The sequence below is a fragment of the Panthera pardus genome, unplaced genomic scaffold, assembly GCF_024362965.1.
Source record: "Panthera pardus isolate Hobbes unplaced genomic scaffold, ASM2436296v1 HiC_scaffold_22, whole genome shotgun sequence".
NCBI classification, from domain to species: Eukaryota; Metazoa; Chordata; class Mammalia; order Carnivora; family Felidae; genus Panthera; species Panthera pardus.
Genome location: NW_026526788.1, coordinates 1,444,262 through 1,461,642, shown reverse-complemented (window position 1 = coordinate 1,461,642; position 17,381 = coordinate 1,444,262). Strand labels below are relative to the sequence as shown.

At 47.8% G+C, this 17,381-nt stretch overlaps 1 protein-coding gene across 1 annotated transcript in view; it reads right to left on the bottom strand.

Annotated features, from left to right (window-relative positions):
• The window catches only part of GALNT2 (polypeptide N-acetylgalactosaminyltransferase 2), a 191,553-nt gene that overhangs the window by 88,910 nt on the left and 85,262 nt on the right, over nt 1–17,381 (bottom strand). The window contains exon 2 of the mRNA XM_053910186.1: nt 3,791–3,884. Within this exon, the coding sequence (XP_053766161.1) occupies nt 3,791–3,884 (94 nt within the window). The remainder of the gene's footprint in view (nt 1–3,790; nt 3,885–17,381) is intronic.

Genomic DNA, 17,381 nt, shown 5'->3' with positions numbered 1-17,381 from the left:
CGCCCCGGGAAGAATTCTTAATATGTTGTTATAAGATACTTACACTAACTGTGAAGCAGTCTAGTGTTATTTGAAATTAGACTTGGATTAGTTGTAAATGCATATTGCAAACACTAGGCCAACCACTAAAACAATGGGAAAAAATAGGAGAGAAAAATGGAATTCTGTAAAATGCTCAATGAAAGCTACAAAAGGCAGAAACAGTGTAGAAGACAAAAATAACAGAACAAGGCAAGGAATAGAAAAGGCTAACAAATATGGTAGATATCAATGCAACTATAGTAATAACCACCTTAAATAGCAAGGGTCTAATACACCAATTGAAAGACAGAGTCAGAGAAGATCAGTAAACAAGACCCAACTAGCTGTATATTGTCCTCAAGAAATCTACTTCCAAGACAGAAAGCATTGAGCCTACATGGGTTTACTGATGAGGTCTACCAAACACTTAAGGAAGGAATCATTGCTATTTCTCTACAATCTCCTTCAAAAGACAGAAGCAAAGTTAATACTTCCTAACTCATTCTATGGAGCCAACATTACCCTAATAACAAAACCAAAGACATCACAAGAAAATGGCAAACCACTATCTCTTATGAATATAGATGCAAAAATCTTCAACAAAATATCAGCAAATTGAATCCAAAACCATGACAAAGTAGGATTGATCTTAGGTATGCAAGACCGGTTCAACATGTGAAAGCCGATTAATGTAATCCATTTGACAAAATCCAATACTCCTTCATGATAAAAACTCTATTCTAGGAATAAAGGGGAAACTTCTTCAGCTTGATAAAGAACATCTACAAAAAACTTAGAGCTAACTTCATACTTAGTGGTAGGAAACTAGAAGCTTTCCTGCTAAGATCAGAAATATGGCAAGGAAGGACACCTGGGTGGCTTGGTTGGTTAAGTATCCACTCTTGATTTCGGCCCAGGTCACAATCCAAGGGTTGTGGGATCGAGCCCTTTGTGGGGCTCTGTGCTGAGTGTGGCGTCGGCTTGCAACTCTCCCTCTCTCTACCCGCCCCACCCCCTGCCACCCCTCTCCCCTGCTCATGCTCGCTCTCCAAGATAAGAAATCATACGGCAAGGATGTTTACCACTTTTCACCATCATACTAGAAGTCCTAGCTAATGCTAGGAAACCAAAAGTATGCTATAGATTAAGAAGGAAGATGTTTGCAAATGGTATGTCTATGTAGAAAATCTGAAAGCACTGAAACCTCCTGGAACTAATAAGTAATTACTGCAAGGCTGCAGGATACACGGTTAATATACAAAAACCAACTGCTTTCTTAGATACGAACAATGAACAAGTGGAATTTGAAATTACAAACACAATACCATTTACATTAGCACCCCCAAATGTAAACACTTTGATAGAAATTTAACAAGATAGGCATAAAATTTGTACGAGTAAAACTCTAACACCGACAGTGAAAATAAAGAAAGAACTAAATAAATGGAGACAGTCCACGTTCATGAGTAATAAGACTCAATACTGTCAAGATGTCAATTCTTACAGCTTGATCTATAAATTCAACACAAACAAATGAACATCCCAGCAAATTATTTTCTGAGCATCAACCGATTCTCAAGTTTATACAAAAGGCAAAAAAAAAAAAAACAAAAAAACACAAAAAACACAAAAAACAGAATAGCCAACACTTCATTGAAGATGAAGTATGAAGTTGGAGGACTGACATCACCCAAATTCAAGAACTACTATAAAGTTAAAGTAATCAAGACAATGTGGTATTTGACAAAGGAGCAAAGGCAATACAATGGGGCAAAGGTAGCTTTCTAACAAACGGGGCTGGGACATCAGGACATCCACATGCAACCCATCAATCAGCCCATCTAGACACAGATCTTCCAGTCTTCTCAACAGTTAACTCAAAATGGATCAAAGACCTGATTATGAAGCCAAACTATAAAACTCCTGAAACAAAATGTAGGAAAAAAAATCTAGGTGATTTTGGCAATGACTTTTCAGATATAACGTCAAAGGCATGATCCGTGAAAGGATTGATAAAGCTCGATCTCATTAAAATTAAAATACCTGCTTTGGGAAAGACATTGTCCAAAGAACAAGAAGACGAGCCAAAGCCTGAGAGAAAGAATTTACAAATGACATATCTGATGGGGGATGGTTATCCAAAATATGGAAAGAACGTTTAAAATTCGGTAAATGGGCAACCCGCTTTAAAAAAAAAAATGGATGAAAGACCTGAGCAGGTATTTCCCCAAAGAAGACAAATGGAGGATAAATAAATTTATCAAAAGAAAGTCAGTATCATATATCGTTAGGGAAATGCAGATTTAAATAACGAGATTCCTCTTCCAACCTATTAAAACAGCCCAAATCAAAAACACTGACTGTACCAGACGCTGCTGAGGAAGCGGGGCAAAAGGAACTCTCATTCGTTGCTGGTGGGAATGCAAAACGGTACAGCCACTTCGGAAGACAGCTTGGTAGTTTCTCGCAAAACCACACGTACTCTTACAACGTGATCCAGCCGTCTTATTCCGTGGTCCGCACCCAAATGAACGGAAAACTTACACGTACACACAAACCCGCCCAGAGATGTTTACGGCAGCTTTAGTCACGGCTGCCAAAGCTCAGAAGCAACCCAGATGTCCTTCAGGAGGTGGATGGGTAAACTGGGGTCCACTCAGACAACACAGTCGTATTCAGTGGTGAGAACAAATACACCGTCAAGCCACGAGAAAGCACGGAGGAAGCGTCGATGCACGTTACTAAGTGAAAGAAGCCAATCTGAAAGGCAACGGGCTGTATGATTCTAACTAGATGACGTTCCGGAAAAGGCCCAACTATGGAGACAGAAAAAGGATCGGTGGTTGTCAGGGACTGGGGCGGTGGAGGGATGAATAACTGGAACACCGAGGACATTTAGGGCAGTGAAACTATTCTGTAGGATAAAGCAGGGGTGCGTTCACGTCACCGTACATTTGTTCGGACCCACAGAACATACGGCACTAAGAGTGGACCGTAACGTAAACTAGGGACTTTGGGGGATTACGACGTGCCGGCGTTGGTTCCCTGAACGTAGCAATGGACCATTCTGCAGGGACATGCTGACAGCGGGGGAGGCGCGCATGTGTAGGGGCAGGAGGCATGTATGGGAATCTCCGCACTTTGTGCACAATTTTGCCGTCAAGCCTAAAACTGCTCTGAAAAATAAAGTCTTTTTTTTTTTTAATTTTTTTTTAACGTTTATTTATTTTTGAGACAGAGAGAGACAGAGCATGAACGGGGGAGGGTCAGAGAGAGGGAGACACAGAATCCGAAACAGGCTCCTGGCTCTGAGCTGTCAGCACAGAGCCCGACGCGGGGCTCAAACTCACGGACTGCGAGATCGTGACCTGAGCTGAAGTCGGCCACTTTGAACCGACTGAGCCACCCAGGCGCCCCAGAAAAATAAAGTCTTTTTAAAAAAAAAAAAGTCTGTGAACCGATATATACCATCCTGTATTTTCTATTTTATTCCTTTTTTTTTTTTTTTCCCCAACAAATTTTGGTCACCTCCTAAGTACACTTATTTCACCACCCGCTAAGGAGCTTGAAGGAAGTCAGCCAAACGTGACTAGAGGGCAGTGTCTCCAGCAGCCCTCTGCAATCCATGCTGTCTACTCCGCGGGCTCCACAGGCGACAGAGGGCCACGCGCGACTCATTCGTGGTTTCTGAGCAAGAGGATTTCCCAGCCCCCAGCCCCCAGCTCCCAGCCCGAGGCTAGATGGGTCCCCCAGGGGCTGCTGCAGTTACCTGGAGGGAGGGTCTCCATGCTTTGTGCTTTCTCATCCCCGTTGCTGTGATGTAGGTCTTTCTTTTTAATTGGGTCAATTTCATTCCAGTCCTCCTAAGGGGAACAAAGACACGAAATGGGTTGATCAGTTCCTCAAGCACACCTTCACTCACCAGTTCAATAAACACGTGAGGTCTTGGGACGCCAGAGAGCCCTGGGGATGTAACAAGGAGGGAGAGAGAATTCCCATCCCAGAACTTCTCGGAGGGTGGAGGTATGAGGGGAGCAAAGCGTGGGAATGACCTTTTCCAAGGAAGGATTTGCAACTTCTCTCTTCATTTTATATTTACACTGCATATCTAGGGGAAGGCAATACTCCGGAAAACCCAGGGCTTTGTGGATTTGTGAAGGTAGGGGAAGGGAGGTAGGGAAAGTAGATTAAATAAGATAATTCAGTAGTGGTTAAATTAAAGCCATTAAAATGATGGTAGCTCTCCAGACATCTTAGATGGTTAAGGACACCTTAGGACCAGATTTCTCCCTCTTGGGTCCCTTTGAGCCCTCCTCTGACGTTGCTAAATGATTTGTTTAATTCTGCTGAGTAACAGTGGAGGGAGGAGGAAGGACCAGCCCAGCTTTTCCTCGGGCTTCACTCTAATAGGACTGCCAATGGAACAGGGCTGTAAATTAAGGGTTTAATGTGAAACCAGAATAAGATAGAAGCTCTGGCAGAACTTATTCAGCTCATCTGCACAAACAATTTACTCTAATCCATCAACATTAAATCAAACCAAAAAACATCTCCATGACCACAGAGCTAAATATATCTTTCAACCACTTGGAATCTGATTTCTCTGAATCAAGTAAGAAAGATTTCTGTATAAGAACCCAGATCAGAAACGTCCTATGGCTAGTCATTTTCCTACACAGATTTCCGTGAGCCAAGCCGTGTCGACTGGCCATTCTCTGGAGCAGATGTTGTCGGGATGAGCCCTCCCTGGGGAGAGACCAGGCCAGTTCTGCACAGGTTTGTCCGCTAGCACTCCTCCAGACCAGCGTGGGCTGCGTGTTGTGCAAAACGGGGCCACTGGAGACATTCTGGCTCTTTCAAACGTAAAGTGAGATCTGCAAGGAGGGTAAGTCTCAGGTGCTGGGCCAAATCAGGCATTTTTCCCAAATGCGGCTTGCTTTGCCAGTAACCTCCATTTTTACTCAAACGGTACAGTAACGAAAGAGAAACCATGCCTAAGCTTCCCCCCACCTCTTGAGGCCAGCTTTTTCTTCAGCTGCTTCTTCAGTGCTATAGCTGGGTTTATCCCACCAGGGCCACCGCGGGAATGATGGGTTGGGGGCACCCGGGAGGTGCAGAACAGTGGGCTCGAGACGAACGCTCCTGTGCCTTGGTGGTCCTGCCCCTCCCCACACCTGTCACAAGACCTCTGCCCTTCAAATGCCCCAAGTCCTGTGACTTCTGAAGAGTTTATCCTGCATTTTAACAAAAGTATTAAAATGCACCAGTATCCCAATTTATTTTTTTGCGGCAAGCAGTTTTTCAAAGGTATATTCATAATTTGGCTTTTGAGACCATTTGGTTAAAAATAAACTTTCAATTTACTATCAGTGATGATTTCGTGGAAAGCTTGGCAAAGGCGTGGGAGGAAGAGAATCTAACCTACTGCCTTTACAATATACGGAAATGTATGAATACTAAATCCAGCAAGTAATGAAGTTACCAGAGTCATGCTGTGCGTACTTTTAATTAAGCATTATTAATTTTTATTTTGTAGCTCGCTTGTAGCCTTTTGTGGCTAATAACTCTCTCCCCCCTGCAGGCATTACAGTGGCGAAATGGATCAAACCATTTAACCTTGTACTTGAATAAAATCAAAAGTGAAGGGTGCTGCTGGGGCCAGTGCCCCAGAACCAAGGCATTGTCTGTACTGTTGACAGAATCAACATTGAGGCAGGTCAACCATCAGTGCTCTCTCAGAAAATAAATGCTTCCTTCTTCCCGCAGGCAAGACGGACTGGGTCCAGAGGCGACATTCCTTAGCCTCCCTTCCCCCTCCCAAATCCACCATGCCCACCATAAAACCAAAGCTGGGGATGGGAACATGTTGAACGGCAAAGTCCCAAGCAGGTGAAATAACGCTAAGGGCCAATTATGAATGCCTGTGACACAGATGCTTCACAGAGAATTCCTAGTTCACAACGGGACGTGGAACTACCTGGGTCCCATAGTGGGTAAGAAGCTAAAGTTGGCCTTTGATGAATCAGGCCTCAGTTTAAACCAAGTTAGAAGAACCCGATTCTCACAATATCATAAAAGTCCAAGGATACGGGGCGCCTGGGTGGCTCAGTCGGTTAAGCGTCCGACTTCGGCTCAGGTCATGATCTCGCGGTCCGTGAGTTCGAGCCCCGCGTCGTGCTCTGTGCTAACAGCTCAGAGCCTGGAGCCTGCTTCGGATTCTGTGTCTCCCTCTCTCTCTGACCCTCCCCCATTCATGCTCTCTCTCTGTCTCAAAAATAAATAAACATTAAAAAAATTAAAAAAAAAAAAAAGCCCAAGGATACGGTTCCAGGAGGTCGTTCGCAAAGGACTCGTTCGTTCTGGACTCCCAAGTTAAAAATTGCAAATTACCACGTAAACTACCTGCTCCCAGAGTAACATGAGGAGGAGGAGGAAGAAAAGGGGGAACTGCCTAGGCCACTCAAGCCCCATTCTAGCCACGGCACACACACTGAACTTCCTTCCAGTGCTATTACTAACCCCATTTTACAGATGAGAAAGCCGGGCACTGGAAGCTTAAGCACATAAAGAGGTTAGATTCAAACCCCAGGGGATGGATGGACGGATTGATTGATTCTAAAATTTTTAATGTTTATTTATTTTTGAGAGAGAGAGAGAGAGAGAGACAAAGAGAGAGAGAGAGAGAGAAACAGAGCATGAGCAAGGCGGGGGGGCGGGGAGCAGAGAGAGAGAGGGAGACACAGAATCCAAAGCAGACTCCAGGCTCTGAGCTGTCAGCACAGAGCCCGACGCGGGGCTCGAACTCACAAACTGTGTGATCATGACCTGGGCCAAAGTCGGACACTTAACCGACTGAGCCACCCAGGTGCCCAACCCCAGGGGATTCAGTACCGGAGTCCATGGTCTCAATCATTCTACTGTACTGCCTTTAGGTAAAATAACTTCCCCCACTACCAGTTAGATAGACACGAGTAAAGCAAAACAATGTATTAGCCATTCATTCATCTCAGGATATGTCTGATCACTGTAAATTCCTAATTGTTCAGGATGATTGATCAGATTCACTGGCTGAGACAGCCGGTGCCCATGTACAACGCACCCCCTGTCAACAGCTCACCCTTCCAGACGCTTGTCATGTTCCACTCTCCTCCTGTAACCCTGACCCATGGCCTTTGCTAGATGGAAGAACGTCCCCAGGGATACAGTGAGGAGTGGGCAGGTTCACCTTGGCTGAGCGTGCCCACTCGGGCGCAAACAAGCATCCCACCTGATGGCACAGTGCCACAGACCCTGCAGAGTGTGGGGAAGGCTCTGAGAAGCCTGTGGCCAAGAAGTGACACCTTAGCAGAGATCTGAGGGGTCAAGAATGGACCTGGCAAGGAGAAATGATGGGGCTCTGGGGGAGATGAGGATTCTGGTGGAGGGGAGAAAATGACAGGTAGAAAATGGGAAGGCATGGAAGTGGTGAGATACTGAGACTTGAGACTTCCGTTCCAGAAACATCGCGTTGGCTGTAGTGTAGGGAGCAGACGGAGGGGACAGAAGAGAGGCCAGGGGGCCATGAGGGCAATGCAGCAAGGGACGGCGGGGAGCCGGCTCAAGCCTGGGTCCTAGAGATGCAGAGAGGAGACTGGCACAACCACAGGGCGAGGATTGGAAGAGGAAAGCAGGAAGTAAGGAAGGAATCCAAGATGGAGAGTTCTGACCTGGGCGTTTCAGACAGGAGGCGCATTCACCGCTAAGGAACACAAGAAAGTTGTCTGGGTGGGGCAAGGAGGGGAGCTGGGAGATGCAGACGAGCCTGTTCAGGAAATGTGGAGGTTCCCGCAAGATACCGAGAGGAGGTACCTGGCAGACACAGGAGACACATGGCTGGAGTTCTGGAAAGGCAGGAGGCCATCGAAGCTGCTGGCGGGCATGTGAGACCATCGGGTGGGGGTGGGGGGTATGAGCCAAGTGAGAACGGGTCCCAGGGCAGAGGGAGATGCAGGACACATGACAAATTGGGAAGAGCCCTGGCCCACGAGCTGGAGCCTCGAGGTCTCGCCACAGGGATCTGAGGAAGTCACCAGCCTCCCTCCCTCCACTGGGGCACCGGGCTGAAGGTCTCATGGTCCCTGCCTGCCCTTGGCGTTCCTGGGTACCGGGTATTCTCAGCACTTTTTTATACTTTCCACCCATTTCACATGGTTGGTATGCAAAAGCTCTTCAGGTCCTTGGAGGGGAGGAGGGCTCTGTCACATTTCTGGTGTATCCCATGGCACCAAGTGTGGCACTGGTCTCAGGTTGGTCACATGATAATAAACGGAGTTGGGACCAAACACCCTCACGCTACTTACTCGGATTGATCTGACTGGCTTCGCCCACTTTGCAGTAGAAGCTTTTCATGACAACGCCCCCCCCCCCCCCCAATACATCTACATACATGATGAAACGTATTTACACCAGCGGGGGGGTGGGGAGGGGGTGTGGTGGCTCGTTTCAAAGGGGAAACATGTGAAATGCAACAGTGTGGAGAAGGCTCCAGTGCCCAGGACCCGCTGACAGGCGGGACGTGTTACCAACTGATCTGTTTGTTTCCTCCCATTTAAGAGAAAATGATGCGGTGACAGGCAGGTCCTCTTTTCAGTGACAAGTAGAAACGGCTAAGATTAGAGGAATAATGATGTGGTTTGATGCTGGGTCAGAAGTTGCAGAGCATTCAAGGCCTGGGATCCGGTCAGCCTGCTGTTATTTCCCCGGGGGCAGCAGCCTCCTCTCTGCTTTGTGTCTCTGGCTTGCAGAGGAGGGATACTGACATGGAACTGACATGCGGCATGACTAATGCTGGCTGAACCAGGGACTGCCGCTGAATGTGGACCAGGGCGGGCTCAGCGGGTCTGGCTGCAAAGTGGGTTCCGTCAGGGAGGTTTCTTTAGCCAGATGTCTGCCACCCGTATCAACGATCATGGAGCAGGGAGGATGCTGCTACCCCCCACCCCACACCCCCCACTCGTCTTCACTGTTTGGACCACAGTGTGGGAAAGACCCGGAGAGAGCCTCACCTCTGGCACTGAGACTGTCTCTCCCTTGGGAAAGGGCATCTGAGCCCAGATAATGCAAAACGCAATCTCCTGTCCTCCCACTTACTCACGTACCTGGGCTCATAGCTATTATTAAGTGTATTTGAATTGGGTGAGTTTTCACAGAGTCTTTAGAAGTTCTAGATACACACTGTGCCCACGCTGTTCTTACGAATGGGTAACAGAAGCAGTCTGTTACCTGAAGCACAAATGGTGATCAAGTCAGGCTGGGACTGAGATCAGATGGAAATAAATGACGGAGTGATGTCTATTTATCTAGCATAATTAGAGAGAGCAGCAGCCAAAATTCATCTCGTTTCTAAGAAGACAAAAGAGCAATAGGTTTTAATGAAATGACACGTTTTTCAGAAATAGTAAATCCAATAGGTTGGTTTATGGCATAGTTACGAAAATTAATTCAGTGTAAATATAGCTTTATTTATTTAAGGAATATTCCCCATCGTATTCCCTGTATGATCTGTCTTTGTTTCAAAATAAGAAGAAATAAAAAAATAAATTAAAAAAATTAGAAGCGGGGGCCTAGGTGGCTCAGTCGGTTACGTGTCCGACTTCGGCTCAAGACCTGATCTCAGTTTGTGAGTTCAAGCCTCGGGCCTTCTGCTGTCAGCACAGAGCCTGCTTTGGATCCTCTGTCCCCACCTCTCTCTGCCCCTCCCCCCCCACTCGTGCGTGCACTCTCTCTCTCTCTCACAAAATAAGCATTAAAAAAAAAAAAAAGTAAGAAGAAATAAATAAAAATTGGGCTTGGCTTTTGCCAGAGAGGTGTCAGTGGCTGCGGAGGGAAGGGCTGTGAAAGCTGCTTCCGGGTCACGGGTGTGGAGGCAGAAAGGCCTCTGTGGTGGTGTTGGGGCGGGGACAGCGAGGGTCAGCGGGCTGTGTAAGCAGCCTTTTCCGTACTAACAGATCGCCATCGACTTGTTAAGGGCACCGATGGGTCCAACCCTTCTTGTCCCAGATGGGAAAAGCGATCGGGAAGGGCTAAGTGACTTATCAGGTTATCAATCAGCGCAAACGTTTATTATCTCACCCAGCTTCTCAGAGTCAGGAATCTGGGTGGTTCCGGCTCACGGTCTCTCAAGAGGCCGCAGTGAAGACGGCGGCCAGGGCTGCCAACCATCTGAGGGTCTGACGGCGCTGAGGGGCCGCTCCCAAGGGTGTTCACTCACACGGCCGTGGGGGGAGGCCACAGTGTCTTACCACAGACTCCTGCCCAGGGCTGCGCGAGTGCCCTCGCAGCGCGGCAGCTGGCCTCCCCCACGGTGAGAGATCTGATGGGAGGGGAAGGTGGGGGGGAGACAGAGGGAGGGAGGCAGACGCCAGGACTCCCTTCACCACTTAGTCTTGGAAACCACACACCGTCACACTGGCCACATTCTGGTGGCGGGGAGCACATCCCTACGTCCAGCCCACATTCAAGGGGAGGGGAATCAGAGCCCACGTTCTGGCAGAAGAAGACTGCCAAAGAACTGGTGAACATGTTCTGAAACCACTACGTTCGTTCCATGCCCAAGACCTGAAGGGTGGCGGAGGGGAGGACAGAATACGGCTACAGCCCAGTCGGTTACCCACACATGGGGGCCACGAGGCGATGAGAGCCCGAGAGCAGAGTCACAAAAGGGTCAAGCCTGTGCAGTAGAACGACGTTGCCTTATCTCACGTGGACCTCTTGTCCACAGGCCAACATAAAGACTAATGCCACTTAGAGTAACGTGTTTGGATCCCGAATCACCCCGGAAGCAAACATACCTCCACGCGTAAAACCAAGACGAGAAAGGTAGATGCACATTGTGGGCGCATCAAAGGCTGCCTTTGTAAATGTTAAGTGGCTAACACTTGTATTTGGTAACAGAGATAAAAATATCACCGTGGGGGGGGGGGGGAGAAAATAAATAGGTTGTTTTTAATCTCCCGTTACTGAAATATAGTTTCTCACTGTTAATTTTTTTCAGCTGACTAGACCATATGCTCGGAGGCAGATTAAGTAACCAAAAATACCTTCTGAATGACTACTTGGCTTTTTTTCTCCTCAATTGTCTACTTTCCACTGTTACTTAATGACTGCTCAGTAGCACCTCGACCACAACCAATCCGTACAAAAACATTCAAGTTCTGGGGGCGGGGGTGGGGGGAAAGGCCAGGTTGCCAGATTTGTTGAAAAGATGTGATCATTTATATTTCCACAGCCCAGTGACACTGAAAACTAACTGAATTGTTTACCTGGGGGCAAATTTAAAAAAAAAATTGTTTTTTAAATATTTTGGAGAGAGAGAGAGAGAGAGAGAGAGAGAGTCAGAGCGTGAGTGGGGGAGGGGCAGAGAGAGAGAGGGAGACACAGAATCTGAAGCAGGCTCCAGGCTCTGAGCTGTCAGCACAGAGCCCAATGTGGGGCTCGAACGCACGAACCATGAGATCATGACCTGAGCCGAAGCTGGATTCTTAATTGAGTCACCGAGGCGCCCTGCAAATTTAAAAAAAAAATTTTTTTTTTAACGTTTATTTATTTCTGAGAGAGACACAGCATGAGCAGGGGAGGGGCAGAGAGAGGGAGACACAGAATCTGAAGCCGGATCCAGGCTCTGAGCTGTCAGTGCAGAGCCCGACGTGGGTCTCGAACCCACAAACCGTGAGATCATGACCTGAATCGAAGTCGGATGCTTAACTGACTGAGCCACCCAGGGGCCCCCACCTGGAAGCAAATTTTTTTTTTTTTAATTTTTTTTTTTCAACGTTTTTTATTTATTTTTGGGACAGAGAGAGACAGAGCATGAACGGGGGAGGGGCAGAGAGAGAGGGAGACACAGAATCGGAAACAGGCTCCAGGCTCCGAGCCATCAGCCCAGAGCCTGACGCGGGGCTCGAACTCACGGACCGCGAGATCGTGACCTGGCTGACGTTGGACACTTAACCAACTGCGCCATCCAGGCGCCCCTAGAAGCAAATTTTTAAGAGTCGACTTAGTTCCCTGCTAAAGACCAAGAACTCCCACACCCCAGCATTCTCACTATAAAGTGATCTACAGAGGAACCAGAAGGACTATTTATTGTTTCTAATGTTTCCGGGTGGGTATCCCCCCCCCCCCCCAGAATAGTGCCGGGAAATAATTCCTAGGTCTTCTTATGAGAGGATGAAAAAAACCTGCTGATGTGAGGTGTCACTATTGAAATTCTTCTTTCCAAATAGGGTGTGTGACCTGTTAATAAATTGGTGAATGGAATTTTAACTCACTGGGAAACAGTCTAAAAATGTTAGAATACCCAAGGAAAGCCCCTTTAGTTAGGCTAGTAGTCAGATCACTTTGAACCCTGACCAAACATCTGTTAAAACCGGAAGCCTGTACCCTACAAACACCATGCATTTATAAAAGAGAGAGCTTCTATAACATCATACGGCAACTACACTTAAATAACATTTTTTTAAATCAAAGCAATGAGACATGAAAGTAATTGGAGGAAAAAAAAAAAAGATTTCCACTTCTAAGTAAGTTCCCACTGAAAGCAATAACTTGACTTAAGAGGAAAAGGATTCCCCTACCTCCCAATCAGAATAGAAAGGGGGCATAACATACTGTAGGGACCAGAACTATGCTGGCTCAGTCGCTCAACCATTTCTGAATATTCTCCAAGGGCACCAGTGAGAACTCCCCCACCCCAGGTTTCATTGCTGGGGGAGAGCTGGTCACACAAGCTGGAGGAGTAGAAAAAGCTCAGGGTGAGCTTCCAACAGCAACCTCCAGACAGTTTCCAAAACCTTTATTCAGGTTAGTGTCAAAACACAGGAAGGGCTGAAGAATCGGGACCTGTGTAGAGCAGCGGGGAAGGAAACAAGACAGAAAGCCCAAGTCTCCCGGCTTTCTCCAAGGCCTGGTCCTGCCCCAGCCAACTGAATCACAACCTCTGGGGATGGGATCCAGCTGGACTGTTTTCCAGACGCTCCCCAGGCAGCGCTAACGCACAGTCAGGGTTAAGAGCCACCAGTCTCGCTGATGCACTTACGGTTTTTCCCATTCATGACTCCAACTGAGCTCATGAAACCCAATGCTGCTAAAATGGAAGGGCCAAGTGTCTACGGTGGGTTCAAGTCACAGGCTGCTTCGTACATGATCGCTTGCTCACAAATGAAAAACACACTATGATAAAGGTCACGGCTTTGTTTGGTTCACAGCGTCGTCTCAGAGAAATGCAGGCTGCCGAGCAGTACCGTGGGGGCTGCTGGTTATTTGGAAGCTGTAACGATCCCGTGGACCGAAGTCGTGAGTCAGAATAGCCCTGCTATTTCTCCCCTGTTATTTAACTTTTCTAACATGCAGAGGGCCAGGGGCATCACCCTGCCCACTCTCTCTGTACACGGCCAATTGCCTTAATTTAGTCATCATCTTTCTGTTTAGATCCCCGTGGCCACGGGTCCATCGGTGCCCCAGCCCGCTCAATCCAGAAACTCCAGAACCTGAGATGCACCGAGGAAAGGTTTTGGGGTGTGTCGTGGGCATGGCAAATTGATCCGTCCTAGCCCACGAAATGTTGCCAGGGCTCCGCTAGACTGTAAGGCACCGAACAAGTTAGACATGAAGTCTCATCGTTGAGAACATCAAACTTGCCTTCCTCCGATTTGAGGGACCTGCCTTCCCTCATTAGCTCATTCACTGATTGGTTAACAGGTATACGTCTGTTACTTCTGTGGTCTTCCTCCCCAAAACCCTTAACCCCAGTCTCATCAGGAGAAAAACATTAGATAAACCTCAAACACGGGGTAGTTTTTTTTGGTTTTTTTTTTTGGTTTTTTTTTTTACCAAATCCTTGACCAGGACTCCCCAAAACCAACCAGGTCACCAAAGGCAAGAAAGGCTGAGGACCGTCATAGCCCAGAGGAGCCTAAAATGATCACTCAAAGAAAAACTCAAGAAATCTGACTAAAGTAGGGATTCCAGTTCATAACAACATATCAGTATTGGTTCTTTAACTGTAACACATGTATCATACTCATTTTTTTAATGTTTATTTTGAGAGAAAGAGAGAGAGAGCATGTGCACACGCGAGGGATGGAGGGGGGGAGAGGGAGAGAGAGAGAGAGAGAGAGAGAGAGAGAGAGAGAGAGAGAGAGAGAATCCTAAACAGGCTCTGAGCTGTCAGTGCAGAACCCAACGTGGGGCTTGATCCTATGACCTGTGAGGTCATGATGTGAGCCTAAATCAAGAGTTGGGACGCTTAAGCGACTGAGCCACCCAGGTGCCCCTGTAGGATACGAATTTCAGATGGTCGTAATAGGGAAAACTGGGTGCAGGGTCTATGAGACTCTCTGTACTAAGTTCCCATTTTTTTTTTTCTGCAAATCTAAAGCTATTCTAAAAAATAGTTTAAAAAATTTTTAAATTAAATGTGTGCAGAGATCTTATTTACATAAAAGGAAAATAATTACATTAAACACTCCTGGTTCAACGTCTGTCAACTACGTATTTCTAGGGTGTCTTGTCACTTTCTAATAGCAATTTCAATCCCACTCCCTCTCCCGGCAGGGAGCTGAGGTGTGAATCTCTTGATAAATGCTGATTTTAAAGCCAATTTTTGCAATGAGACACAGAGCCCAGGAGCAATCTATTTCACACCACCATTTTCTCTTTTCAAGAGCAATCAATCCATCCTAAACGCCCATGCTCACAGTAGATGACCAAAGCACTAGGTGGCCCAGGGCAGGGGGGGCACGAGGCAGGCTATTAACATGCAGCTTTTCTGCATCCCTGCTCCTAAATAAGATTTTATGAAGCAAGACGGCTCTGGGGCCAATTCATAAACATTCCCGAAGGCAAGAGCAGCAGTTTTTTAATCCAGAGCCCCCAAGTTAGCTGAGCACCTGCTATTTTAAGGAGTCGTTTACAGCCTCATTTTTTTAATTGCGTGATCGGATTCCACCTCTTTCTTCCTAGAATCAGAGAAATAGCGTCTCCGATTTCGGGGAGGGAGGTCTGCGACAAAGCCGCTTTCTAACTGCTGCTTCTTGTTCTGGAATTTTCAACGTTAGCTGAAGCAGGTTCTCTTACTTTAGAGAAATGATGAATTTCCGCAAACTTGACAAGAAAATGGCTTTTTAAGAAATGTTTATTTTGGAGAGAGGGAGCGTGTGCACAGGCATGAGCAGGGGAGGGGCAGAGAGTGGGGGGGAAGGGAGAGAATTCCAAGCAGGTTCTGCACTGTCAGCGCAGCAGCCCGACTCGCGGCCCGATGTCACAAACCGTGAGATCATGACCTGAGCTGAAATCGAGAGTTGGACGCTTAACCAACTGAGCCACCCAGGCGCCCCAAGAAAATGTCTTTTTAGAAAAAAAAATGGGTGTTTTAGAAATATCATTTCTCCTGTGACGTGTGCAAAAATCAACTGCGTATTAAAGTGTTAATAAATGATTAATTCCCAACAGAGGAGAAAAAAGGGGTGAGAGAGAGGTTAAGCAGGCAGTCAGCACGGCAAGGTGTCGAGCAGCCAGCAGGGACACACAGGTGGCATCCTCACCAGCCTTTTACCACCAAGATGTTCCCCCCCCAACCACTGCCCTCTACCCACGCTGCCCCACCTTCTCCCTCACCCCGATCACCACCAGGATTCCCCTATGCCTGGCAGCAGCCGGACCTCTCTGTCAATACCGTGGCAAAGCTGCGTCCCCGCTTTGCTTCAGCTCAGAGGTGTATGGGGTCTCACAGAACTAACCGCGCTGCAATGCTTGCTACCCTGTCAAAAGCAGGTGCCACTAACTCGTACATTTACTGATGAGATCCCTCCCCTGGGCACCTAAGGTCCATACAGTTGGTTCCTTCCTTGCTCGGTTCTGTAACCACTGGCGTCAAGAACCGTCTAAGAGAAAGAGCCTCCCTGGGCATCAGATCTGTTTTCAAGAGCATCTCCGGGAGAAAAGGGAGTTCTAGAATGACACGCCTTAAAGCGCTCCAAGGGGCCCCGGGTTGGGAACTAAATGGAACATTTACAATTAAGTTTTTGTCCCTCCCTTACGTAATCCCAGAGCGTGAGGGCCAGAAGTTCCTAGCACAGCCCAGGTAAGGCTGACCAGGTGCGAGTGGGAGGGAGGATCTCTTACCAAACCCTCGCCCCATACCCAGCACTGGGCCAGAACTGGTGTTTTCTCGCTTGCTCCTCTGCCCACCAAGGCGGATACGGCAATTCTTCCCCACCCTGAGGCTCCCCTCACAGCACCTTACCCGTGCCCCTCAAAGGGGAGACGCTCAGTTCAAGTACAGCTCGGATTTCAATTCCTTTTCCTTTGGGGACAATTAAATTCAGGGAGACCTGGGCGTTGGAAAAAGGAAAGAAACAGAGAAGCGAGGGGGAGAGGAGGTGGCTTCCCCAAAGCTGCCCTGGGAGAGAAGGGGAGGGTAGCAGGAGCCCAGCACACCTCCATGGCCAAGGCCAAGGCCGTGCAACCTGAAGGCTGAGGAGGGAGGTGTTGGGAAAATATATGATAATTCGTGGCAAGGTGAGTAGGTAGGACAATGGTGACCCACGTGGGTCTTTTCAGAAAACCAATGAATGTGGCCGGAGGACCGGAAAATTCCACGTGTGAGGCACGCAAAGCAAGGAAAACACACTCAGGAGCATCTCCGTGAGGCGGTGGGGAGAAACCATCTCAAGTTTCTAACAAATGAGCAGCAGCACACGGGAACTAAACAGCATTCACCTTGATTAGTTTAAAATTTACATGTTCTCATGAGCATTCTCTTCATTCAGGGCACGATGGCTCCCTGCCCGCCGTAGGAACGAGACCCCCCAGCCCTAGGATGGCTGGCCCAAATCCGTTTTTTCTCACCGGGACTTCCTTTTATTAGTTGCAAATTCTTCTTTCACAAAGGATTTGCGCAAACAGAACACGGTCATACATCGTTAGCCCACTTTACGGATAAGTAAACAGGCAGGGAAAGTAGGTTGCCGTAGTACAGCCTGAGCCCGGGTTCCACGCCAGCCTGTCCCAAAACACTGTTTTCTTCCACTGCTCCACGCTCTTTTCTTAGGAGGTTATTTAGATCAGATCAGAGGGGGCCAAGTGGGGCGTTCGCATCCAGCCCCCAGTTTGTGTGGCACGTAGTGGAGCCCTGCACCCCAGAACAGGGAAAGCCCCAGCCCAGCCGGCAATGTCCGGTCCAGGGATGCTGGTGCCCCGGGAACCTCCCTCCCTCTTGTGTTCTGCCAGGGGACAGGACGGACGGTGCCGGTCGGGGGCAAGCTGTTTGATCCCTCAACCCCCGGCAGGTTTATTTACACGTCCATTCTCTGCCTGCAACA